The sequence below is a fragment of the Elgaria multicarinata genome, chromosome 4 (assembly GCF_023053635.1).
Source record: "Elgaria multicarinata webbii isolate HBS135686 ecotype San Diego chromosome 4, rElgMul1.1.pri, whole genome shotgun sequence".
Classification (NCBI taxonomy): Eukaryota; Metazoa; Chordata; class Lepidosauria; order Squamata; family Anguidae; genus Elgaria; species Elgaria multicarinata.
Window position 1 is genome coordinate 51,218,297 of NC_086174.1, and position 26,146 is coordinate 51,244,442.

Sequence of the window (26,146 nt, forward strand, 5' to 3'; positions counted from 1 at the left end):
CTGCAACTGAGGTAAAGCCGACAGGCCTCTGCAAAAAGGGCGGCGGCGGCGGCGGCGGCGGCGGCGGGGGGGGGGGGGAGAGGAGGCGGAGGCGGAAGCGACCCCGGCTTCTCCATCTGCTTGCGGTGCAGGGAAGGGCCAGGCCCCGGCTCGGGAGGTGGCGGCGGCGGCGACTCCTGGCAGGAGGGATGCCTGCAAAGTGAGCTCATCCGGTTCCATCTCAGAAAGGGGCTGGCGGCGGCCCAGATGCAAAGCAAAGGCGGTAACCAGGGCGACGGTGGTGCCTCAGCGGCCCAGCTTGCCCCTTCGCCGACCCCATCGCCAATGGCGCCGGCTGGGGCCGAAGAGAGCCAAGGGCGCCACGGACCTCCTGAAGGGGCTTTGAGCCTGAATCCCCAGCAGCAGCAGGAGCTGCAGGAAGAGATGGAGAAACTGAGGGAGGAGAATGAGACCCTCAAGGTGAGCAGCGGGAGAAATGAGGCGGGTGTGGCACAACCTTGGGCGGGGACCGGGGAGGGGAGACGCCTTTATTCTCTCCCGGAAGAGGAAAGGGATTCTGTAATTGGAGCCAGTTTTATAGGAGGCAAAGTGAGAGCTTGGTAGACGTGGCCATTGTTCTGTCTTTCTGATTTACGAAAAGAAGAAAGTAGTTCGCAGTCCAAATCTTTTGACAAATCTAAGACAATGAGCCCCTCACCGAAAAGGAAAAAAAAATCGCCCAGAGAGATTTGGCTATCCAACAGTAGAGAAATGCAGGCTTCAGTTTTCTTCTTCTAAGGTGCCCCTCATCAAATGTAGGAGTGAATGCATACGATAAATTGAGCCATCTGGAAAAAGCTGTCAGAGTGAACTACTTAGGGCCATTTCAGGCACGATGATATACCATGGCTACTGCTTCTGTGGTGGAAAAAAGGATGTACATTGCCGTATATGGCTTGCCCAATGATCACCTTAGTCCATGTTTCTCATGTGGCACATACACATTTTCACTTCTCACACTACAAATTGACATGCTGTAGAAATGCAAGTCCTTCTTTTTGTCTGGTGTGTGAAGCAGCCCTGTTTTTTGCTGCACATAGATGTGTCCTCCTTACTTGTCTTCTTCCAACCTGTTAAAGGGAATGCTTAATATAAGAACATAAGAATTACTTTTTTCAGATCATAATGCTTTCACTCTACCATTGTTTTATCTGCAAGGTAAAAAGATTGTGTTCTAGATCAGTCTAAAAGTAAATATACACTTTACCATTAGTGGTAAAATATTCAGGAGTTGTGTATCATCATTCAGTTGACTAGTTATGACTATGTGGTGATGAGAAGGGGATGACCCAATACACCTGTTGTGTCCCCATATAGGCTTAGTAAGTTGTATCACATACATGCAACTGGTGGGGAAACCATGTACTTCCCTTTGCTGCCCACACTAAGTAACTACCTTCTGCCTAAGATTTTATTATGGATTACCTACCGGTATAAATGTCAGTGCATGAGAAATAATCCTTTTCATTCCTTGTTTTCCTTTTCTTTACTCATGTGAACTAACTTATTGTGGTGCATTTCCGCCTGTTCCTTCTGACTCGATGCCAGAATGAGATAGATGAGCTGAGGACTGAGATGGATGAGATGAGGGACAGCTTCTTTGAAGAGGATGCCTGCCAGCTTCAGGAAATGCGCCATGAATTGGAGAGGGCCAACAAAAATTGCAGGATCCTCCAGTATCGTCTTCGAAAGGCAGAGCGCAAGAGGCTCCGCTATGCCCAAACTGGGGAGATTGATGGAGAACTTTTGCGTAGCTTGGAACAGGACTTGAAGGTACCAGAGGGTCATAAATTGGCAAAGAGGTGGGAGGCTGATAAGAAGAACTGTGAGGCTATGAAAACATTGTGTGCCCTAGTCTTCCAATGGAAAACAGAGGTGGCTTGATGCCTACCTTGCCCTATGTTTTTTAGAACAGGAATTTGATAGACATCAGACTTTCCCAACTTGGGGTATTCCAGATGATTTGAACCACAACTCCCACCAGCCTCAGCTAGCATGGGCAGTGGTCAGGGATTATGTGAATAGTAGTCCAAAAGATTTGGGGGACACCAAGGTGAAGAAGGCTGGCCTTGATCCTGACTCTCAAAACTCAGTTTTTAAGATAGTTCTCATTCAAATATTTAGCCCTTTCCAGTGGAGCAAGTGCCCAGATACTCTATGCTATATCGCTTGGATCATTGTTTTCATGGGCTCAAGGCTCTGCAGGGGCCGCTTGTATGAGCAAATGTATCTAGAAGACAAAAAGTCTCAACCTTGCTGCTGATCTTTCTGGATCACACCCTAACTTTGTCTTCCAGTTTAAAAATACAATAAGGTAGATAACATACAACTGAATGATTTGATATGGAAGGAGTATACCAATATAGCGAACTAATCATAATGTAGGAGGGAAAGTTCTAGGCCTCTAACATCATATGATATTCTCTCCCTCTATTTTGTTGCAATTTTTTTAAATCAAATTTGATTCATCAAATTTTGTGTATGTTGTGGATGAGTGAGTGTGATGAGAGATATTGTAGTGATGCTGTCATGTGTCTAAATAATCTTGATCTTGATCATCAGTACTTTATGTTCATTTATATTTCTTATAAGACTGAGTGAGCAACTCCCTGCTGCTGCTGCTTTCTGGTAAATAAGAGGTTTTTGGATTGCTTCCAGCCAATTATTTTCCTTTGTGTTGTTGTAGCTAGGGAAAGCTACATTAAAGCTGCAAGCCTATGTATACGTATTTACTTGCAAGTAAATGCTATTGAAACATGGCTTATTTATCACATTGTAAATGTTAGAATTGCTAGCTGGATGTTAATTGATAGCTGCCTGGTGCAAAAATGCGTTGAAATTTGATTTTATGAACCTTCGGTTTTACAACACTGCAACAATTTTGATATTTAACAATGGTTATACCAAGCCTACATAAAGATGGTGAATAGTTTCTGATATCTGCTAATTTCAAAGCAAGCTTTTGGTTGGATCTCAGTCATGTAATTATTAGGTACCATCAGTGCCCAGATACACATTGTCTGGAAATCATAAGGATAAGCTGGAATGGTTAAGCTCCCACTATTTAAAAATCAGTAGGAAAACAACTTATTCAACTTTTAATGGAATTAGATTCAAGATATGAATAGTCAGACTGCTATGGTTTTGTTTTGTTTTAAAGTTGAAAATACTGTTCCATTTAGGTTGCAAAGGATGTTTCGGTAAGACTTCACCATGAGTTGGAAAATGTCGAAGAAAAACGCACCACTACAGAAGATGAAAATGAAAAATTAAGACAGCAGCTCATAGAAGTAGAGATTGCTAAGCAGGCTCTGCAGAATGAATTTGACAAAATGAAAGAGGTTAGTGCTCCCTATTTACCATTAAGGAATTGAGGGATATTATTAGTTTTTATTCCACCCTGCTGATTTTCATTATTGTTGAAATAACACTCAATGTGCTTAATGGAGGAGGATGTCAAAGTTTTAAAGAATGCTAGACTAAACCATGAAGAACCTAAATTGGATGGAATAATTTGATTATTGGGAAGGAAAATACAAGTTGGGAAACTGCAAACATTTCCTAGAAGACATTGATGACCCCACCATTATTACCCCTTCTCTTACTCAGTTTTTGCTTTCTAGTGTATGCTGTTGGTTTTCATGGATATTCCAGAAAGGTTTGAGATTTTCTGTTTGCTGAAACGAGTTCCTTATGCCTGCTTTTGAAATGAGAACCACTAATACTTGAAGCAAGGAATGTTTGTTTCTATTGAATTTTCGGAACAAAGCCACCAAGTCAACCAGCCACACTCTCATGCTCTTTCAGATGCACCCAAGGATTGGATTAACCCTGGGGCTTTTTGACACTGATTTGCAACATCAAATGATGTATCTTTGCTTTGGAGCCATAGTCTTTGAATTGCATTAAGAATCATTTTACCCTACTGTAGTCTAGAGGCAGGGTTCTCTACCAAACCAGTTAAGATAGTTGTCCAGCATCTGAAAAGCTGCACAAAGAATCCACAGTTTCTGTAGGTAACTGATGCTATTGTTTATGAAACTAGGAAGATGAACCAAATCTATCTTCCATCTATCTAAATAAATTTGCTTATATCATAAACGAGGTGGCAAGATGACAAATCGAAGTGGCTTTGAATATTGTAAAGAAGCAGGGGAACAAAGGCACAAGTAAGTCATGATTCCTCTTCCCATGCTTTTGGTGTGACCAATGAGAAAGAATTTGTGGATTTTATACATACAAGTTCTGGTTATGCAAGCCACTTCAGAATTTTTATATATATCCTGATTTTACCCTCCAAAAGAGGAGTAAACTTGAAGTGGCTTGCATAATATTATAAATAAATAAAAGCAATAAACAATCATTGAAACAAATTTTCAAAAGTAGAAACAGATTAAGAAGGAGATGACCTAACCTCTTTGGCCAGGGAATTCCACATATGGGATGCTTCTACTGAGAATTTGTATTTTTTTAAAAATGTTTTAATCTTCGCATTAACAAAAAATTATTGATTTCAGAATAAAAAGTAAAAGAAAATACAATACACAATAAATGTGTTTCCACCAGCCATCCGGTAGAAGCATAGGAAAATGAAGGTCCATTCCTTCCAGTTTAACCCTTCTGCTTCTTTAAAATGTCCAATTTGTTCTAGTTCTTCATTTTGTTTTTAAGACATCAGTACTGCAAGTTAATTCTCTCCTATTCATTCTGTTGTTGGCTTATTGCATTTTGTTTGATCTGAGATGAAATGTCTGCAGTGTTTGAAACATAAAGCAGCTACAATCTGGATTTACATGTAGCAACTGCTTTACTGAATAAAATTTAAAGTAACCAGAGATCAGGTTTTGTTTTTTCACTCTGTACATTCATGAAATTCAGGCTTTGAATAGCAGCTTGCCTCTTCTGCTATTGATTGTAAACAAACAACTGCTGTTGACTTCCATTATTTTTCCCTCTTACAAAAAAATTGTATTTTGTTACCTTTTCTTTCATTCTTAAAAGTTTTGGTTATGGCTGGGGTGGAGAATTTGTGGCCTTCCAGATGTTACTGGACTCAGCATCACATCAGCCCCAGCCAGCATGCTCAATGGTCTGGAATGATGGGAGTTATAGTTCACTAACATCTGGAAAACCAGCTTCCCCCACCCTTGGGCTATGGTATAGCAACATCTGAAGATAGACTCTACCCACCCACCCCATTTTACGGCTAACTCTTTAATTATGTTGTACCTGTTTTAATTCACCATTTGCTCTGAAAAATATTTCATTGGATTTATATTCTACAAGATCATCTGTTTCTTCTGCTGTTACTTTTATTATTGCCATTCATCTACATTCGGTAATGCATAAGAGACAGATCCAACTCCTACAATTTTGCAAACTAACTAGTGAAGAAAAAAAGGGATACTTTGGATAAAAGATAATGTGGCTATCCTTATTGCATGGATGGGCTTAAGGATGCATTTTGAAACCTATAAAAATCTTGCATAATATTCAGGATCTTGATTTAGGGGACTTCAATCTTCTCTTGATTGTTAATTAACACACAGTTGTTGTATTTTGAGAGTGCCAATGAAGTGGCAGAGTATTGAGCGCTTCCTGTTTATCATCTCCCTGTATTAGGTTTCCTTGCACAGAGCTGGCCAATAGTCAATAAATCTGCTTGCAACTTTCTTGGTAGCAATATGAATAGGGAGCCTTTGAAAGATGTGGTGATTTTGAGATAAATGATGTTTGGACTACAACACACACTGAAAATTAGAATTTTATATTGATACAAGAGGTTCTTTAGAAACAAGAAAAGAAGGCCTGAATCCTCAGGTTTTATTTCTGGGACTGAATAGAGGAAGTTATCTCCATAATATATTATATAATACATTTAGACTCTGTAGACTTGCAAAGGTCTTCACTGAAAAGCAGTAACTAGTGAAAATACTAATGTGATAAAGTTGACAATAGCGCCCAGGTTGCAGTGTGCAGGTCGGAGGAGATACAATGAAGGTGTCTAGACATTAGTAAAAGACATAACTCACTGAGAGAGTACATGCTTTCCCTGTAGGAGGTTTTCCCAGTCTGAAATCCTGGAGAGCCGCAGTCTAGACTCTAGACAATACAGATTAGATGGACAATGGCTGACTCAGTATAAGCCATGTTTCTGATATGTCATATTTCAGTAGGAATCCAGGCATGGAGATCCAGTCTGGAAGGATTAGAAACAAAAAGTATACATTGGATCTCACTTTGGGCTTTAGTAGAATGCTTGCATTGCTGTTCTTAGATACCACTCTGAAAAGAAGCTTGTTGTAATCTGTCCAGAGAATGTTAGTTATTGGGCAGATTAGAAACGTACTAAAGGAAAATAAATAAGAAGGGACACGGTTGCAGGTGATCCTGCAGGTGAAAGGGTTCCTTTCTTACCACATTGGTGTTGGAGGCATCACTCATATTAACACCTTCATTGCTCCATTAGGTTCTAAAATGAAGTAAAAGATTTAAAAATTACTTTGTTTAGATGCTATTCTCTTATATCTAGTACAATACTGATCTTCTTATAAGTTTACAAGCCCAATGAATGTCCAGTGATTAACATACCTTCTATGCAGCCATAACTAGACAGAATCTTCACCTGCACTTACTGGAAATTTGCAATTCCAATTATGCAGTTATGGATTTGTTGTGCAGCTTTGTGGAAGACCAGAAATATCACTAGCCCAATTAATATTTTTACTGTCCTGCCTGCCCATACATACCCCTGTGTCATGCTTGTGTGGCTCAGTCACACTGTGCTTCACAAATTGCACCACAACAGCATGGGTCTAGATGACACTGCATTGGCTCCCACACATAGTCATTAATCCAGTTTGATTATTAACTCCAGAAATTAAATATCATCCTGTCTTTGAAATGTCAGCACTGGACTATACAGTGCAATTAATTAAATACCAGTGTTTGTAATGCTCTTTTATGAGTATCTGGCTATTAAGCCAGCCTCCATTTTGAATATCTTGACTTCTTTTGTCTTTCCTGACTTATCTATCTATTTATTTTTGTTTGTTTGTTGTTTTGGGGGGTATAATAAATTCTAAATTTGTGTGTGGGGGGTTTGTTTTTGTTTTTTAACATATTGATGGATTTGGTTAATTTCTTACCTTTCTTTGGAATTCTGTAAGGTATTTTAGAGAACATTGTTTTGGCACATTTTCTATGGAATAGGTCCAGGTTTTCATACTAGGAAGAGCTATTATACAGTTTTCTACCGTGGAATAGAAATGCCATATCTGTATTAACAACATAAACCAGGCAGAACTTTTAGAAGGCAAATAGCAGATGATGCATTAATTAATATAACCTTCAACGTATTTCTCAGAAATAAATGAATGGACTTCTTTTCAAGGACTTGGGGTATATAGGGCATTTCTGGGTGGCCTAATACCTATGTAGTTGGTTTGACATTATTCTTTTCTTCTTTGTGATCAGGAGTAGAATCAGTACAAGATACTATAACAATTAAATTGTTAATTATTCAAGTAGGGTGTAGAGATGTATGTTTTGTATAGAATAAAATGTAGTATCCAAATGTATCCAGGAATGGAACTATAAATACTCCAAAGTATGAATAGTTTTCCTGTTATTTCTACTTGTACAGCTAATAATAATAATAATAATAATAATAATAATAATAATAATAATTAGAAAAGCAGTTGGAAATTTATATTAGTTAGAAATGGCTGCCCTAGTTATTATGCCTATATATTACCTCAGGCATATATATTGCCTCTGAATCCCTGTGTTGGGGAACATGAGCAGGAAGGTGCTAAGTACTTATGTCCTGCTTGTGGGCTTCCCAGAGGCACCTGATTGGCCACTCTGAGAACAGAATGCTGGATGAGATAGGCTCTTCTTATACTCTATCATTTCTATAGAATGTATGGATGGGGTGTGGGTACAGTGACGGAATCCATGTGCAAAATGTTCCTGGCGTCACAGACTCCCTGCAGCACTTATGTTTTGAGTCTCAGTGGAGATGAATAGTTCAGTAGATAACCATATTTTGCATTCTTTGATTCTAAAGAGAAAGCTATATGTTACATGCAACCGTGTATAATGGCCCATTTTGTTTTTTAAGCAAAGCAGTCTTGGGAAAGGGAATCTGGAGCAGAAAAGTGATAGTGGGACACTTTACATTTTTCCTGCTGGCTGCTTAAAACCTATATCCAATAACTTACTTTCTTTAGGCTTCAGATGACCGACTGCTTGGGAGATATTTGTTGTGCACTGGTACTGTTCTGGGTGTCTATAATAAAGGGAGACTTCTGTTACCTTATGATTGATAGTGACTGTCCTGAAAACGTAATTACCAGAAGCATATGATGCTAGAGGTTTGACTAAGCCTTTAATTAGAATAGATACTAGCAGTTTAGATTCATGATCATTTCATTTAGTGGAATGATTGTAACAGTAACAAAATATCAGGACCTCTTTTTTTAATTGAAAATATTAAATTATATGAGTATTTAAATGTCTGTTCCATTGGAAAGTAGGGCTTCTTGGGATGGGGTAAATTTTCATAGATCTAAATATCGTGTTTTGAGAAGACAGTTGATTTCCACTTGGAAGATGCAGGGTTTAAGGGGAAGGTTTTCAAAGACACTTAATGCAGATTAGCCCCTTCTCCCCCACCATGTTTTTTAACGTAGGTTAAGCACCTTTTTGTTTATTATATCAGAGTGATTAGTGCCATCTGGGAACACGCAGCTCAAAAGGAGGGTTTGATGTGATTGATGTCAACTTAATAATAATGCAACGGATATGACATACAGTGTTCCAGATTGCATTGGATAGGAATGTGTGTGTATGTATGTTGGTTTTGACCAGGAGGCAGGACTAAAGCCCGGTCAAGGATACAGGAACACAAAACCATGTTGATCCAACAAGTCTCAGCTGGAAAAAAAAGCAGCATGCTCCTTCCTGCCAAAAAGGATCCAATGGCCAGCCTGAATGGCGTGGAGTCAGTTCAGTAGGTTTGTCACTGCTAGACAGGGCGAAATCCCTGGGTGATCCCCGGGATCGTCTCTGTGCATCCACATGATACACAGGGGATCCCGGGATCAGGGAGGGACAATCCTTCTCTTGCCCCGGGATCTCGCCCTACCCTTTGAGCCCGCTTTTTCCACGGTCCCGGGCTGAGCCTGAGACTGCAGAATGTGTGGCCAGGCACCGTGGTTTGTCCCAGTTCCTCATGGTTCCTCGTGAGGAGCCAGGACCTGTGCACAGGGCGCAGAGCTCCTCAGGAGCACTGTGACCATCGGGGGTGGGGTGGGGGGAAGTGGGGAATTTTTTTTTTTAAAAAAAGAAATTACTTACGTTTTGAGCACGAGCGCTCATGCGTATCTTCCCCTTTAAGGAAAAAAACCACAAAATGGTGGGTGCTGCGTGTGAACAGAGGGGGAGATCTCGCAATAAAAATATTGCGAGATCTTCACCCCTCCATCCCACTAGCAACTGCAGTGATGCAGCTTGCCACATGGAGCAGCGATCAGCAGTTCCTGACAAGCGTTTGCTCAATCAAAATGTACGATAAAAAGACAAAGAACAGCGCTTGGTGAAGCTTGTAGGAGAAAGCACCAGTGGGTACTTTGTTAGGTTTCCAGCTGAATTTTTGACTGGGCTGTCATCCAGAATTCTAGCCTGCCCCTTGCCGTTACTTGCAGTGTGGACTGCTATATGGGCAACTATGGGTCATTGTCTGGCAAAGGTGAAGATGTCTACCATTTCCTTTGCTCGAGATGTTTGTAAGACCCAATTTTCACATTAGCAACAACCCACTGTTAACAAACTATCGGTTTTGAAAATGCTGTTGGAATGAATATGCATGCTGGTTCCCCCTTGTCTGCACACTTCTACTGTGATAAACAATCCAGAGTCCTTGGGTTTGTTATCACAGCAGTGGTAGGCAGGCAGATAGGAACAAGCATGCCTATTCACTCCCTAATGCAAAAGTTATCCCAGGGCAAATGAGGGGGTCACCCCTAGTTTCTCAATTCTCACTAGGATCCAAAAAAAAGTTGAGCAGTTTCTGAAGTCCCACACTTCGCGCCACCTATCAATACACAATAATGCAGGACAGGGAAACACACAAGAATAAAGTGGAGTCATACCCCACCTCCATACCCATACCCCACACAGAAGGGCCTTCTGCTCAGATTATTTATCCTTGAAACAGGACAATAAACACATTTTGCGGGGAGGGGGTCTTTCTCCCCTACTTATCTCTCGCTGTCCATCTTCCCTCCAATAGAAAGTTTTTCTAAGCTTTATTGCTATATATTGGGTTTGATTTTCAGAGAGGATCACAACAACGCATTGTGAAGGGAAGGCCACTCCTTCCTTCTCAAGCCCTTCCTCTTTCTAAAATGAGGTTGGATACCATTGTTTCATTAAAGTGGCTCTCTGGTAAAATGAGCAGTTGAATAAAATTCTAGTTTATCTCATTCACATTTAAATAATTGGTAGGGTCTAAAATAATGGCGCCATGAATGGAAGCAGCTTCCAGTCATGGAAGGAGAATTGCACTCACAGAAGGACCTATTCCCTTCATGGACGTTACCCCTTCTAGGAGGGCTGCACTCCTTCTAAGAGCAGAAGTTCATTCCATTCATGGAGTGACTATATTTGGCCCCACCCTATGGGGACAAATGGGGTGGTGCTCTGGGTCATTTTGGAACGAGACTTGCTTGCATCTGAACCTGACATTTTGGAAGGTTTTTGGTTGAGCTGGAGAACATGAAATCTCTCAAGCTCTGTTGTCAAAGGAAGCTATAGATCTCATCAGTCCTGCCAGTCTTCATTACACTAGTCCTTTCACTATCCATTCTCACCTTTTCACTTTGGATGCACACTGCACAGATGACATTGAGTCTGAATCATCCCTGCCAGTTTTATGACCTGTATCCAAGCCTAAAAGACAAGGGCTCTTAAGGGGTGGGTGGGTGGGTGTGATGGGCTGTGGTCTTTAAGAACATAAGTGCCATGTTGGATCATACTATACAATTTATTCCCCTTGAGGCTTTCCAAATTTAGACTTTGAAAATCACTCAGAAGCTCCATAAGGCCCAAGATATTTCTGCATAAATTAGCCGGCTAAAATGGGAGGAAAGGTCTAGAATTCAGGCCCATGGGCCATCATGTATTCCAAATATGTTTGTGAAGGTGTGGTGGGAAAGGGTTTGAATGCACTTGGGCCCCTTTAAAAATGTAAGAATTCCATATAGATCTTTAAAGGCTTATTCAAAATGTCGTTATTGCAGGACAAATCTAATGCATATTTTTATTTCAATATTACTTTGAAAATCCATTTATTGCAGAATCATGGTAAATGAAGTACAAATTCAGAAAATGACTACTTCACCTCTCTTTAGTTACCTGTCCTTTTACTGGTGAAATCCCTTTTGCAATTAGGCTGAATACATTACTAAGTTCCAGGTGTTTTGGCAGAGGGTTTTTTTGTCCATATGTGAAATATTTTTTAATATTCAAAGTGTTCCAATATATGGTATATAAACAAACAATAATAATATAATGATCTTTTATATGAATTATATAACATCCTGATGTTATTCTGGATTGTACAGCAACAAATACTATAAAACAACTGCTAGAAAAGTTTAATGTGTTTTGAATATGGTTTAACAGTTTTGCAGTGCATACACATTTAGTAAATTATTTACTGCATCTGATCTTCCTTTGACAGCAGTCCCTGAAAAGAAGAGGAAGCAAAGACTTGCAGAAATCAGAAAAAAAGTCACAGCAGCAGACACCTACTGAAGTGAGCTCAAATACTTCTGTCTATTCCATGGCACAGTCCAGTAAACTCTGTGGCTATTGTTGACTATGAAGTGTAAAGATTCATGAGTGCAAGCCTTTCCTTAATCAGCAGTGGGGAAATGAAGGCTATTTTTCTGGCACTCATTTACTATAAATGGTATAAATCCATATTTGCTAGTTAATTATAGAGGTGTTCCTAGCATCTGTATTCCTAAAATGTAATGCCTGGACTAGTCTTAAATGGCTATTACTTACATCAAAATAGATCACTCTTTCCGCTACTATGCTATCTTAAATAGATGTCAGAGATCATATTTCTATGATATTGATGCTCTTTCTAGTGTTAATACTAGGAGTCAGAATCTCAACTATTCCTAATGGCCAAACTTCACACATTACATATTGTTAGGTGAATCCCTATACTTACGACTTTCTGTGAATGTAACAAATAAGTATGTGTATTGTACAGGTACACATATTAGGAGTTGCAATAGGTTGACTGTATAGTCAGTGGTAAACCCCAATTTTCTGTGTAATGTGTGAAGTGGCTCCTGGTAGAACTGACCACTAGGCCTTGTTTGGTTGCTTACTTTGCTGAATATTGCTAAAAGCTGTTGAGTAAAATTTGGAGTATCATGATTCAGGACACATAGTAATATTTATAGTGTACCTGATCCTGAATTTCCTGTAGGTTTAGTGGCAGATTTTGCTGTTATAGTACTGCAGAAAAGTTTAGCATTTGAAATGTGGATTAAATGAAATCTTGACTATTGAAATTAATGGATATACTCCCAATGGAGCCCTTATTCTACATTTGGTCATTTCTTTTGTTGAATTGCCAGGTGGTGTCCTTACTTACATGCAAAATAACTGTTGAATATCCTTTCCTTTTATAAAGGAAGACAATGAAGATCTGAAGTGCCAGTTACAGTTTGTGAAGGAGGAGGCAGCCCTGATGAGGAAAAAGTTGGCCAAAATAGATAAGGAAAAGGACAAATTTGAACATGACCTGCAAAAGTATAGGTCGTTTTATGGTGATTTAGACAGCCCCTTACCCAAAGGAGAAGCTGGAGGCCCACCTACCACGAGAGAAGCAGAACTCAAGCTTCGTCTGAGGTTAGTAGAGGAAGAAGCCAATATTCTGGGAAGGAAAATTGTAGAACTAGAAGTAGAAAACAGAGGGCTTAAAGCAGAGCTTGATGACTTAAGAGGAGATGATTTCTCCGGAGCAACCAACCCCCTCATGGGGGAACAGAATGAATCTCTGTCAGAGCTACGACAACATCTGCAGCTAGTTGAGGACGAAACCGAACTGTTAAGAAGAAACTTGGCTGATGTAGAGGAACAAAACAAGCGCGTTACAGCAGAGCTGAACAAATATAAATACAAGACTGGGGCTCATGACAGCTCAAGGCATCATGACAGTGTCAAGATGGAAGCGCTGCAAGAAGAACTCAAAGCTGCCCGCATGCAAATCAATGAACTCAGTGGTAAAGTCATGCAACTTCAGTATGAGAACCGAGTCCTCATGTCCAACATGCAGCGCTATGATCTGGCCTCTCATCTGGGCATCCGAGGCAGTCCCAGAGACAGCGATGCTGAAAGCGATGCAGGAAAAAAAGAAAGTGATGATGATTCTCATCCTCCACACCGGAAACGAGAAGGGCCCATTGGTGGGGAAAGTGACTCAGAGGAGGTCCGCAATATCCGTTGCTTGACTCCCACTGGATCCTTTTACCCGGCACCGGCAGCATGGCAGAAAAGCTTGACAGACCGGCAACAAATGAAGGATATTCGCTGTGAAGCAGAACGCCTGGCTAAGATGATAGATCGTCTGATTTCAGACACAAGCAGCATAATAACAGAGGCAAGAGTTTATGTAGCAAATGGAGACCTGTTTGAACTTATGGATGACGAAGATGATGGCAGTAGGATACGAGAACACGAACTTCTTTATCGGATAAATGCCCAGATGAAGGCATTTAGGAAAGAGCTCCAGGCCTTTATTGACAGACTAGAAGTTCCAAAGTCTTCAGAGGATCGAAGTACAGATGAACCTTTGTCAGTGAGTCAGGTAGATTTTTACTTACTAAGCCATATAGGTAAAAAAAATTGTCAGCCCATGATGTGGCTTGGATATTTGATCTACATTTCCATAAAATTCTTATATAACATGAAGGGCAGATCTTTTAAATTTCTGTGTAAAATCTTCCATATTGTAGTTTCCAACCTAATTCTAATAATATTAGGTTCTTAGGGCTACACAGAGTAGGTTTCTGGAGTTAGCATGATTGGGCACTTACCACAGTCCACACCCCTGCACTGGGCCCATTACCAAGAGGCTCCTGCTGCTCATCTGCATTTTTACCATCAGTTTGCTTGCCCTACCTTTCCCTCTGGTCCAGAGGGGGCAAATGATGGCAGATGCCAATGCCTACTCGATTGCTTGCCTGCTAGCTCTCCTCCTGGCAAATGAGCATGCAGTGGTGGTGAGAAGAAGCAACGGCAGCAGCTGACAGCAAGGAGGTGAACCTGCAATGAGGGGGACCACTGAAGATGTCTTGCCTGAGGGCCCTCCAGAATTAGAGCCAGCACAGAAGTAAAACTTCATTGTTTAAAGGAAAAGACCAATGCAAAACAAGCAAACACATTTTCATAATGCTTAGCATAGGAACAGGCAGGATAAAAGCACTTAAAACCTAAATAATAATAATAACAACAACAACAACAACAACAACAACATGTATAATCTTTAGCATTGGAATAGGCAACTGGCGAGTAACAGAGGTGCCTAATAAGGAGATGGCTCAGCCAAAGGTTTATCCTGGAGGAGTGAATCAGTGGGCAGCTCCACTGCTGCTGCTTTGTCAGCTCTTGTTTAAGTCAGAGTATGGCCCCTGTTAAAGTGGTAGGAACCAGCTAGAGGTTGAGGGCCCTGCATGATAAAATCAAGAAAATAAGATAGCAGAAATGGTTGTATGTAAGAGAAATATCTGAAGTATAGCCTCATATTTTGATTGATTGATTTTAAAACATGTATACCCTGTCTGTTATCTTGGGAGTTCAAGGTGGCTAATAACAAAAGTGAAAAAAATGAAAAAAAAACAAAACAATTGAAAGCATTCTTTCAATTTACAACATAAACATTAAAACAAAAACAGCAGCAAAAAATAACAATGCAGTATATATAAAAGATGGCGTTATGGATACACACCCAACATGTGTTGATAATTAAAAGTTCAGATAAAAAAGAAGTGATCTGATTATACAGAACTGTATGGTATGAAGGTACATGAATGGTTAATCTGTACTTTCTAGGGCAGTTCTAACATTCTTCTCACTCTTTAAAAACACAACTTGCCGTGAGACAATCTTGTTAACTTAAACTATTCCAAGTTCCTAGCCTTAGCTAATGGGGGAATCCAGTTAAATTAAATACCAGGCACCTCAGAACAATCTGAAGAAAAATGTCTTGACACAGCACATAGTTAACTCATAGACATTTCTGCCAGAAGACGTGACAATGACTTGTATTGCTTTTCAAAATGAATAGACAGATTTATAGAGGATAGGCCTATCAGTGGCTCCCTGTTGTGATAGGTCAGAAAAAAGGAGAAACGGGTTCTCAGGATGCAAATAATTTATTTTCATTTTGGCCTGTATTTTTTTCAAAGGCCTTTCTCAGGGGGTTGTTAGAAGATAGTGTCTTTAGAATTTCCTCTAGCAAGGCCAGGTTTATACTTGCCAATTGAATCAGCTCACAGGTGCTTGTTTAATGAAGAGGCTTTTAAAATTATTTCCTCTGTCATTAAATCATGGATATTCTGAATATAATGCTATTTAGTTACTGAAAACTAAGTGGATGAAAACAAAGAGTGAAATTAAACTGCACAAGCTAGCAAAACCAAAAAGGCATAATCTTATTACAACTTTGGAGTTATTTTAGACAAAAGGAAATATAACTAGTTTAAAATATAGTTATAGTTCTATATATCCATTAATGAGCATTTGTTTCTAAAACAAAAGCAGTAACAATATTACGACCTCTTTGAGAACCTGATCCACTAAACCTAATTGGACCTGACATACAAAGTCTTTGCAAGAGAAGGCTCCATATGTGGATTTTTTCCCTCTTGAAATGCTAATATTGTTGTTTCATTAATTTAGCATTATCTGTCTTTGTATTTACCTTCTCAGATGTTCCAGCCTATCATTTTACTTATTCTCATCCTTGTATTATTTTCATCCCTTTCTTACACAACAATATTTAAACTGGTCTTCCTTTTCATGTTGTTCTTTGTGCTCTAGACCATTTCATCATTTTACCATTCATTGTAGTATTATTTTCAGTTTGTTTATTTTGTCCATCCTCCCAAGATAAGAAGTGCAAGAGCTATAGTTTCTGTAGTAATCACTGCTTTAAAAACACTGAAGACTACTTGTTTGAAAGAAAGGAAACCATCCTTAAACACCAGAATATGAAGCAATAACCAAAACCTCCACAACTGAATCAGATTTCTGCCCATCAAAATTGTAGGTAAGTATGTGATAAGCAAAAGTTATTCTTATATAAAAAAAAATTCTGGCCATTTTAGGATGAAGTTGAAAAATTCATTTGAATAGCATTTTTTAAACTGAATGTGAAGCAAAATCTAGAATAGTAGAAAACTTGTATATCCCCCGAGAATGCTTATATTACTAACTAAATCCCACTGCAATTTGTGTTGTGCGGTATATACATCCGTCTATCACCGCCCAGAGAGCTTTGGCTATTGGGCAGTATAAAAATGTAATAAATAAATAAATAAAATCTCATCTCTATACTTTTATAGCCAAGAAATAGTGGAGTTGTTCAGAGCAGGCGCTGTGAATTTAAAAAGAATTCTTCATGGAGTTTGGTTGAGTTCTGTTCCTGGCAGTTCATAAATGTACAGAGCTTCTACTGACATCCTTTGGGAGTTGAACACATAGCTTCCAAGTCCAGGATCAGCCCTCTGGCACATTGAATGGCTTAATATCTTGGTAGTGAATGGAGATTTAGCTTAGGATGAGATGATATCAGAGTATGAAATGTCGTATGAAATGTCAAGGGCAAATGCTAGAATAGTATGAATAATTATTGAGGTCTGGCCTTTATAGACCAAAACTGTGATGAAATAGAAAAAAACTACGCAAGCCTTCACCTCCTCTATCAGTTCATAATTTATCAGATACTCTTTTGTATTCCTTAAGCATCCTGTCCATATCTCACCTCTGCCTCTAGCCATTCTTCATTCGGCCCAGAAATTTTACTGCATTGGTTGGGTGTGGATCAAGGGAAGAACAACATAAATGCACTGTTTATTATTTAGCATATAGAATTGGATAGCATGTATCTGAAATTTACAGAGCAATCCTATGCATGTTTACTCAAATGTAAAACCCACTCTGATTATAAATGCCTTTGTTTCTAGCAGGGTGTTTGTGTCATACCATCGTCCTTTGAGGGGATAGGTGACAAGGATAACCACGAGGGAGGGGCAATGTCACAATACCATCAGATACAAGATACTTGCCTCTAGTATCTCCAAATTAGATTAAAGTCCACTATCAGAAGGCGAGCAGCAATTCAGAAGCAAGGAAGGCACTTCATGCCCCTTTCATGACGATAATAGCAGCACCCCCAAGCTGCAGAAATTCATATTTCTTCTTCCAGCACCACTTGCAATTTTTTGTTCTGCACTAGTACTAAAGATATAGGAGCTTTGTTCTCTCTAGCACTGGTCATCCCACTGCAGAGACCCTTCACATATGCACAAATAGTCCTGGTCATTCATCGTGTTTTCTTGTGGAGCAGATCTAGTTTCTGCTACACAAAAACTTAAGGTGTGGCCACTTGTCTTGGTGACAGACAGATCACTGAGAAACAGAGCCATGTATATTTCATTTAGCAAGATTGCTTTGCAGGATTCCTCCTCTGCCCGTATATTTAGGGATTTGCAATGTGGCAGTTAAAAGAAAATGAATCCCTTCCAGCCAAACTTGTCATATAAATTCTTAGCATTAGATTGATTTTTAGGTGTGTGGGGTTTTTTTTGCATTCCCTTGAGGAAAAAGTCAATTTAAGAGTCACTGACTCAAACCCATAATTTTTTAAAGTTATTGATAGAACTGTGCTGGCAATGAGATGGTAATTCTGTGTGTTTTCCCTCTAAGTACAGAAGGGCAGATTCCGCACTTGCAGCTATGAAATGTCTTTACTTGAAATACTGTAATTTTATAATAGCGCAAGACTACCCTGCAACTCATTACAGATCTTCATGGGTGCTTTTAGGGGAGAAACAACCAGCATGTTTGGCCTGAACCATGTGTGACCCCAAGGCCCTGGGCTGCTGTCAGTTGTACTTTGTATTTGACAGAACCCAGATTAAGGTCTGAAAGCATCTGCTTTAGTGCCTTCTTTGAAACTAAGGGGCAAATTAGAGTGAAGGGCAGGGGGTAGTCTTGTTTATTTGTTTAAGTGTCTGCTCTATTACTTATATAGTGGAAGTGGGAGTGGAAGATAGGAAGATATAACTTTTACAGTAACAGGAAAGTATGACTGAAGGGGATTGAGCACTTGCCCACACTCCCTTGCAGCAGGCACTTTTGTCCCCAGATGGCTCACTTGTGCACACCTTTTGTTGTTGAGATTAAATCTCCACCATTGCTTTATATGCGAATGGGGCAGACACATGAAGTACATGAAGATGCCACCATTGCATCTAGTTTTACCGTTATTAGGTCTGGGCTTGGCTATTACCTGGCTAGAAGACTGCCTTGGAGGAAGGAATGGAAATACTGTTTTTAGTATAACTGTTCGGCACTCTCTCCCTGGTCAGAGTATCATTACTTATGCCTATCCCTCCTTTACATTCCCGTTTTGATCTTCCTGCCCTCTTTGTTATTTCTGACTCCCAGCTAACTTGCATGTTGTGCTGCTGGTTTGCCATATGGTGCATGGTGGGCTTAGAGAAATGAGAGGCTGACATGGTGGAATTCTTGTCAGATCACATGGACAGGCCCAGTTGGTGGTGACAAGTTGGTTGAACAATGACCATGGGAGCGAATGAGAGCCTCCGCAGTGCCTATATTTAGTCTTGAAGCTCATTGTGGGCTGTAGGGCTCATGTTAGCCCCCATTTTGTACCAACTGGATTTGTCTTTCTTTACATTTTCATGAATAATTCAGAGCACTGTTTTTTGGCTTATAAAGTCCTAAATGGCTTGGGATCAGGTTATCTGAAGGACTGCCTTCCTCAATATAATCCTGCCCAAGAGGTGAGATCTTCCACAGAGGCTCTTCTTGTTGCCCTTCTCCAGGTTTGACAACAAATAAAAGGGTCCTAGAAAGTATCCAACCTTTCAGAAGTCACTTACTCATATGGATGAAGTGCACACATGGAGAGAATTGGGAGCATTTGTGATTTATTTATTTTTTAAAAAAATGCCTGATCCAGATTTGGGTTTCCTATTTTCAAAGATATTTGCGATGTCCTTTAAATCCTTGGACCTTCTAGATGTTGCTGAACTCCAGCTCTCATCAGCCCCAGCCAGCATTACCATTGGTTGGAGATGAGAGTTGTAGTGGGCTGGAGTTTCCTCATCCTTGCTTTAAACCTTTGGGAGGACTGCTTTTATTACAGGCAGAACATTACTTCCTGTTCCTTCAGAATAAAGAAACAGTACCAGGTAGCGCCGTTCATTCTTGCTTACTCCTGTAAGTTTGGGGTCCTGCTCCATCCCAAAAATAACAACATTGAACAGCTTAAGGATACATACACCAATGAAGCGGTTTGTAAATTAAACTGCAACTTAAAGCCACTCTTTCAAGGAAAGGGGTATTTCTTTCCTCTAAAAACATTTGTGCCTGGAGCTTCTGATTATAGATCTAATAAGTCAAAGATCTGGTGAAAAGTGTTGTCCACACTTTGGCATCAGAGCGGAAGACTTGGGTGCCACTGTGAAGCAGAGATGTACCCGCCCAGCCATAGGAAAGCAGGAAATTTGCCAGAAACAATGCCTAAATGTATCATAGTAAAGAAAGAAAGATGAACTGTAGTTGAACTTAAGGAGTTGTTTACAGCATGTGCAGAGCCTCGAGAACATCACACTTCATTTCTTTTGCATGAGTGGCAGTGACTGGATTCACTTTATGCTGCTGATTTGACAAGAGGAAACAAAATGCACTAAATTCTGTATGTAGATACAAGCAAATGATGTTGTGAGTGCTGAAAATCAGAAGTGAAAATGATAGTCATCCTTTTCCATTAGAATATTACTGAGGTACCCATCAAATAATAGGAACAAGTAGGAGCTGCAACAAAATAATGAAGCGTAGACTGTTCCTGCTCAGGGTTCCAGCCACTCCATTCCACCCAGGGCCGGTGCCAGACTATTTTGCGCCCTAGGCAAGGTGAGCTACTTTCTCTCTCTCTCACACACACACACACCCAAAAAATGCCAACTTTGATTTTTAAGAACAGATGTTTTGTACAAAAAATAAAAAGCGCAAAACTTGAAACTGCTAAATTTATTTTAAATTGCAAGAATAAGTAATAATCAATTTTTGATTATCTTTCGCAAATACAAAAAATATTTTGGCACACAAATCATTTTGACCTAAAGGGCACTCGGTATAATGCATACCTCCGCCATTGGCAACAGAACATTAAACCCTTTTACTTTTACACACCTTTAAGTATAAAAAGGCAATAAATAAACAATTCCAATTCTGGATTTTCTGCTTGGAAAAAAGAAAAAAAGGAGCTTTAATATACAGTGAGGATAAATTGCAATGCATCCTATTTATTTATTTATTTATTTATTTATTACTTTTGCCCCAACCGAGATCAATAGTGGAAATGTTTCACTCCCCCCACTACTGTAACTTGCCTTATTCATAAAATATGTTCTTCGCCTTTTATAATTTGTTGACTGGAGTTTCTTTCTCCACACTGACTTGGAGGAGGAAAATGCAGCCTTCATGCAGCTGGCATTGTGAAGGCCAAGCCGCCAGCTAAGCTTTTGCAATTACTGGAATCCAGTAAACCCCAGCCCAGTAACACACTGGAGGTGCAATAGGAAGGGAGAAGGAGGACGTGAGAAAGAAGAAAAGAAGGTGGACATGGCTGGCTTGCAACAGGGAAAGAGAGAGGGACTCGGGGCAAAGGAAAACGAAATAAACCAAAACACCCAGTTTTGATGCCTGAGAAAGGGCAGGATTGAAAAAACTGGGGAGAAACAGGGTATCTTTGGTTTATAAATAAATATAGTTGTGTTCCTTTCATTCAAGACTGGGGGTGTCAGTAGAGGGAGTGAAGAGAGAGAGAGAACGAGATTACAGCACAGGAAGCTCTTTGTCTATTCCAGGGAATTGAGGAAAGAATGGATTAAAAAAAAAAAACCACCCCAAAAAACCATGTAGACGGAGAGGCAGAGGAAGGCAAGCAGGGTGTGCCGCCCCCCCCCCCCGGCAATGTTGGCGTCCTGAAATGCTCCAGGCAGAGCCTTCCTTCCCACAGGAGAGTGAAACGTTTGGCCATTTCGCCTTTAACAATAAAAAATCAACCAACCTGAAAACTGTCAGGGTGTTGTCTGGAGCCCTGGGGGCAACACAGCACACCTTAGAAGAGGAAGTCATGGCGATCAATACAGAATTGCTCCCGAGTAAACCAGAAGCAGGCAAGGGGTGGGGACCAGGCTGGTCAGTTTCATCCAGGGAGAGATCCCCGGTAGAAAACCCTCCAGCCGTACCTTGCTGGTGCCGCCGCCACCGCCCCTGCTTGTCCTCCTCGTCCTCGCCTCGTGCCCTGTCTGCTGCTGTTGATGCTCTTCGCGACCGGCCCGCCTTGCTGCAACTGCTTCTGTGCAGTTCAGCTGGCTCGCCTCCAGTCGGGGCCTTTTCGCGCTCTCTTGCATCACCAGCGAGATCTTGGCTCGGGGATGGCCTGGCCTGGCCTGGGAAGTCTCATTGGAACGGACGCGAGACTTCCTACTTCCAGTGGCCCGGGGACAACAAGGCCAAGGACTGCCGGGCCAGGGGCGCGCCCCCCCATTTCCCATATTTCCCTGCCACCCTACACTGCCTGCGTGGCGCCCCTCTCACGTCTCCGCCCTAGGCCGCCGCCTAGTTGGCCTAATGGTAGCACCGGCCCTGATTCCACGCCTCCCCCAGGTTTTCTGTCCCCACCCCGCCCACAATAGTCAGCATTCTGAGGAAAGGCTCCAACACTTGGAGCTCTTTAATGTGGGAAAAAAGGGTGAGTAGGAGGGAACATGATAGAGGTGTATAAAGTTAGGCGAGGTGTGGAGAAATTGGATAGAGTGAAGGTTTCTTCCTCATAAAACCAGAACCAAGGGTCATCCAATGAAGCTGAATGATGTCCCGCTTGTTGGCTTCCCAGGGGCATCTGTTTGGCCACTATTAGAACAGAATGCTGGGCTAGATAAGCCATTGTCTGTTACAATGACCAATCCATTTGTCTCAGGGCAAATAAAAAATAAAAGGTTAAAATTACTGGTTTTCAAACTGGTCCAGGAAACCCAGAGATTCTCAAACGCTTGTTCAATGAAAATGTTTGTCAAAAGAGTGCAACACACAGTTCAGACAGGGCAATAGTGAGGCCCAACAGGATTCACCATTGCTCTATGTGAATTTAGTGGGCAACCTAGAATATGCCCTAGAATGCTCTGTAATGCTCAGGGATTCCACAGCAGATGAACAGACTTTTTCAGCAGATGTTAATGTGGAAAGAGTTTGCAGGCATCATGGCAAAAGTGTTTTTTTTAATTAAAATCTTCATATCCATCCTTGACCAGTGTAATCCTAAAATGTTTCAGAGCACTTTCTGAAGTGAGTCTCTTGGAGTCTCAGAGCTGTCACTGAAAATGCCTCTTTTTCCATTCTTACTTTGAAAGAAAGATAGTCAGTTTTGAAGGAAGGTTCCTACCATGATAGTACTTCTGAAAATTATACATACATGCTCCAGCAAAAGAATTATATTTTAGAAAAAGCCAACTGCCTTTTGTTAAAGAAATCTAAAACTGGATGTTGTCAAAGCTCTAGTATTTACATAGGCCAGGATTGTCCCGGGGTTGTCCCTGCCTGCTCCCGGGATCCCCTGTGTGTCATTTACATGAACAGGGATGACCCTGGGACGATCCCGGGATAAACCTTAGGTCTAGCTAAGGCCTCAGTCTACTTTGGCAATGTTTAAAACTAGGTTCTACTATGCAATCTAAAGTATCCTGGACATAAAGTTGTTTACATAAACTTTGTGAAGATAGAAAGTTACAGGGCTAGAGATTGGAGGCAATTTTAAATCCATCCTCTGTTTGCCGACGTCACATGGGAACCAGGGGCTGGGATGCTGCTGAATAGTAGCCGTTTTTCCATCCCAGTTTGCAAAGAGTTGCAAAGTTAATCTAATAGGATTCCAGGGGCTGTCCTGGTTGAGAAGCTGATTACTTTCCTTTCTTTGAAGGATCAGTATTTTCAGAACTGGAAGCCCTTTCCCCAACTCACTGCTTTCACATTACATTCGGACTGAAATACTTCTGAGGGCATTCTTCTCTACAAAAGGTAGGTTTATTTTTCATTTTAAGCCTTATTGTCACTTCATCCTCATTTGAAGACAATGAGAATATTTTCAAATGAGATGGGCTTTTAAATGTTGTTTTCAAATGGTTATTTGAACATCTGTCTAGTTTTTCTCCTGATTTGAATGTAGGACAGTAATCATCTTAGTAAGAAATGGATTATTTAAGGGAAGGCTCAGTGAGATTTTTCTAAATGATGACCGAGAGAGCTGACAGCACATTTTTCATACATCTGACTTTTAATTTTCTCAAATGTGTATTAACAACATCACAAAAGCTTGCCGCTGTTGTGATCTCAAACAACCATTTTGTAGCATGTACTCAGAATCCGATACAGTTGAATGATTGGGTTGCTTGTAAATCAAAAAAGGATCTGCCTGAGAGTTGCCTTCTGCATCTACTTTTGCCTGCCTCCGTTAAAACATAATACCTCCTTGGCTGATGTCATTGACTATTATTTTTAGTAGCTGCTTTTTATTTCCAGCTATTTGGACTTTGTGCATTTGAGATTGGAACAAAGATTTTATTCTGGTGGCATTTTTATATTGTTTCCATGCAGCACCTTGTGGTTTTAATTTTTGCAAATCACCCAGCTATTGGGCAGTATAGAAATGTAATAAATAAATAAATAAATAAATAAATAAATAAATGGAAAACCTAATTCTGTGCAACTTTTTTAAAACATCATTTCAGAGAAGGGAGGGAGAGGAAAGTACAAGTGATAAAGATGACATTGATTGTTCATCTAACGTTTACTTCTGTATTGTGCTTCTGACCTTGTCTAGGACATGCCAAAAAGTGTCAGTGCAGCTAAAGGACAGACACCCTGCTTTTCCTCGAGGCAAATGAAACCATGTCTCACTGTGCATGATTGTAGAATTTGCACACACACACACACACACACACACACCCCACACGGGTTCTTCAGTGAAGCCTTTTTCTTTCTTTTTTGCCTTAGCCATATGTGTAGAAATGATGCAAGAGAAAGAAATTTAATTCTAGTCTTCCAGGGGAAGAAAAGAAGATCATTTGAGAAGAGAGGCAGAGATAAGGGAGAATCTGAGGTTCTCTAAGGAGTTTATCCACTAATACTAGCTTGAGCGCGTTGAATAAAGTTAAACAATCATCCATTTCTTTATGTGTAAATATCAAACTTTGAACTTCAGTATCCATGGGAGCAATTAACAAGAAAACATGACAGATCCATAAGCAGCAATTTGAGCAAAGAAAGGAAGCATGGATGAAAAGGAAGAATATTCGCTTGGCAAAGTCAGGATCTGGCTTGTTTGGGCCATCCTGGATGTGTTTCACTAAGGCCTTAGCTAGACCTAAGGATTTTCCCAGGCAAATGGAGGGGTCATTCCTGCTTGCTCCTGGGATCCCCTGTGTGTCATTTGGATGCACAGAGATGATCCCGAGACAATCCCGGGATATAAGCCTGGTCTAGCCGTGGCCTAAGTGGTATCATTGAGCCGTAGGTACTTCTGGGCATAGAATGCTTTGCTCAAGCCAGCTAGCACTTTAAATTGCATAATTTGCACACTGTTTTACCATCTTAATTGTGATTTGCCCTGGCAACAACCCATCAACAAAGTCATTGATGTTCCCATTTCACAGAGGAGGAGCTGAGGCTCCTGTGACCCGTTACAGGATGAATCTTAAAAGGAATGTGGATCCAGGTTTTCTGGGTCCGAGTCAATTCTCTAAAAACTTAGCCCACTAGTGCTGTACTTGAGATGCATTGTAATCTGGCTGATACTCTACTTTCCAGATCTTAAATTATGGGATAGGACCTATATGTGATCTGCCATTGGCTTAACATTCTCTTACCACTTATTGAGTCCTATTGCAGCGGATTGTGCAATCACTGATCTCCCGACTGAGAGAAGGTTCATTTGAGAGATAGTCAGGTCCAGTGTTAGGGAGTCAGTGAACATCCTTTCAGGTGTCCCAGTAAGCAACAGCCACACATGCATATGCTGCATGTTCAAAGCACGTCCAGCATTTTAGGAATTGCAGTGCTTTTTATATTTAATGAAAAGAAACAGTACTGTAGCCACTGACTTGGTAGCACTTGCTAAAGAAATAAGTTCCAAATTGTTCAGCTGTCCAATGATTTCAGACATGGGAGTCTAATGACACAAGCTCAAAGTGAAGAAAAAAAACTTTTGTTATTGAACTTGTAAGTTTACTATAGTCTAACAGGGTGGGTTTTTGTTGTTTTGTTTCCTTTTCAACATTATCAGGAGGTAAAATGAATTCACGAGATTAATATGAATGCCTTTGAGAATAAGGCCATTCACAGCAAGGCACAGCAGTGGTCTGTACATTCCCTCACTTCAGAATGGACATAGCGGGATTGAGCTGTTGTTCTCTAGACAAAGAGAATTTTTGCCTATCAAGGCAGAAAGGAAAGCAAGGACATACGAAATGAAGAGAAATAACATTTTCATAGAGAATAATCTGGCCTTTGAGGATTACAAAGAAATGTTGCCCAAGAAAACAACGAAGAATTGCATTCAGGATCTCAGTATTGCAAGTAAGCCAGTAATGTGTATTTCACTGAGAGTGAGGATAACCCAGGCTTCAACCTGTAACATGTTCAATACATTATAAGAGGCTGTTTAATGGCTGGTGTTAATCTCTTCAGCTCTTATGAGTCTACT

At 40.5% G+C, this 26,146-nt stretch overlaps 1 protein-coding gene across 3 annotated transcripts; it reads left to right on the plus strand.

Annotated features, from left to right (window-relative positions):
• Nucleotides 1-201: 201 nt before the first annotated feature.
• On the plus strand, nucleotides 202-26,146 carry LOC134398347 (microtubule cross-linking factor 3-like). 3 transcript variants are annotated; one of them, XM_063125629.1, is made up of 8 exons: nucleotides 226-459; nucleotides 1,588-1,812; nucleotides 3,222-3,380; nucleotides 11,789-11,863; nucleotides 12,761-13,936; nucleotides 16,240-16,399; nucleotides 23,366-23,463; nucleotides 25,727-26,146. In XM_063125629.1, the coding sequence occupies exons 1-6, from the start codon at nucleotides 247-249 to the stop codon at nucleotides 16,342-16,344; spliced, it is 1,953 nt and encodes a 650-aa protein (XP_062981699.1). In that variant the 5' UTR covers nucleotides 226-246; the 3' UTR covers nucleotides 16,345-16,399; nucleotides 23,366-23,463; nucleotides 25,727-26,146. The 3 variants fall into 3 exon arrangements, with proteins under 3 accessions (XP_062981701.1, XP_062981699.1, XP_062981700.1); XM_063125631.1 differs by lacking the exons at nucleotides 23,366-23,463; nucleotides 25,727-26,146 and having other exon boundaries at nucleotides 202-459; nucleotides 16,060-16,300; XM_063125630.1 differs by lacking the exons at nucleotides 23,366-23,463; nucleotides 25,727-26,146 and having other exon boundaries at nucleotides 12,761-13,927; nucleotides 16,060-16,300.

What these genes read in the sequence shown, in the direction of transcription:
- LOC134398347 (XM_063125631.1), top strand. Translation starts at nt 247, where the DNA reads ATGCAAAGCAAAGGCGGTAACCAGGGCGACGGTGGTGCCTCAGCGGCC. An exon ending in AGGAGAATGAGACCCTCAAG is followed by an intron (nt 460 to 1,587) that starts GTGAGCAGCGGG and finishes ACTCGATGCCAG; the next exon opens with AATGAGATAGATGAGCTGAG. An exon ending in AGCAGCAGACACCTACTGAA is followed by an intron (nt 11,864 to 12,760) that starts GTGAGCTCAAAT and finishes CCTTTTATAAAG; the next exon opens with GAAGACAATGAAGATCTGAA.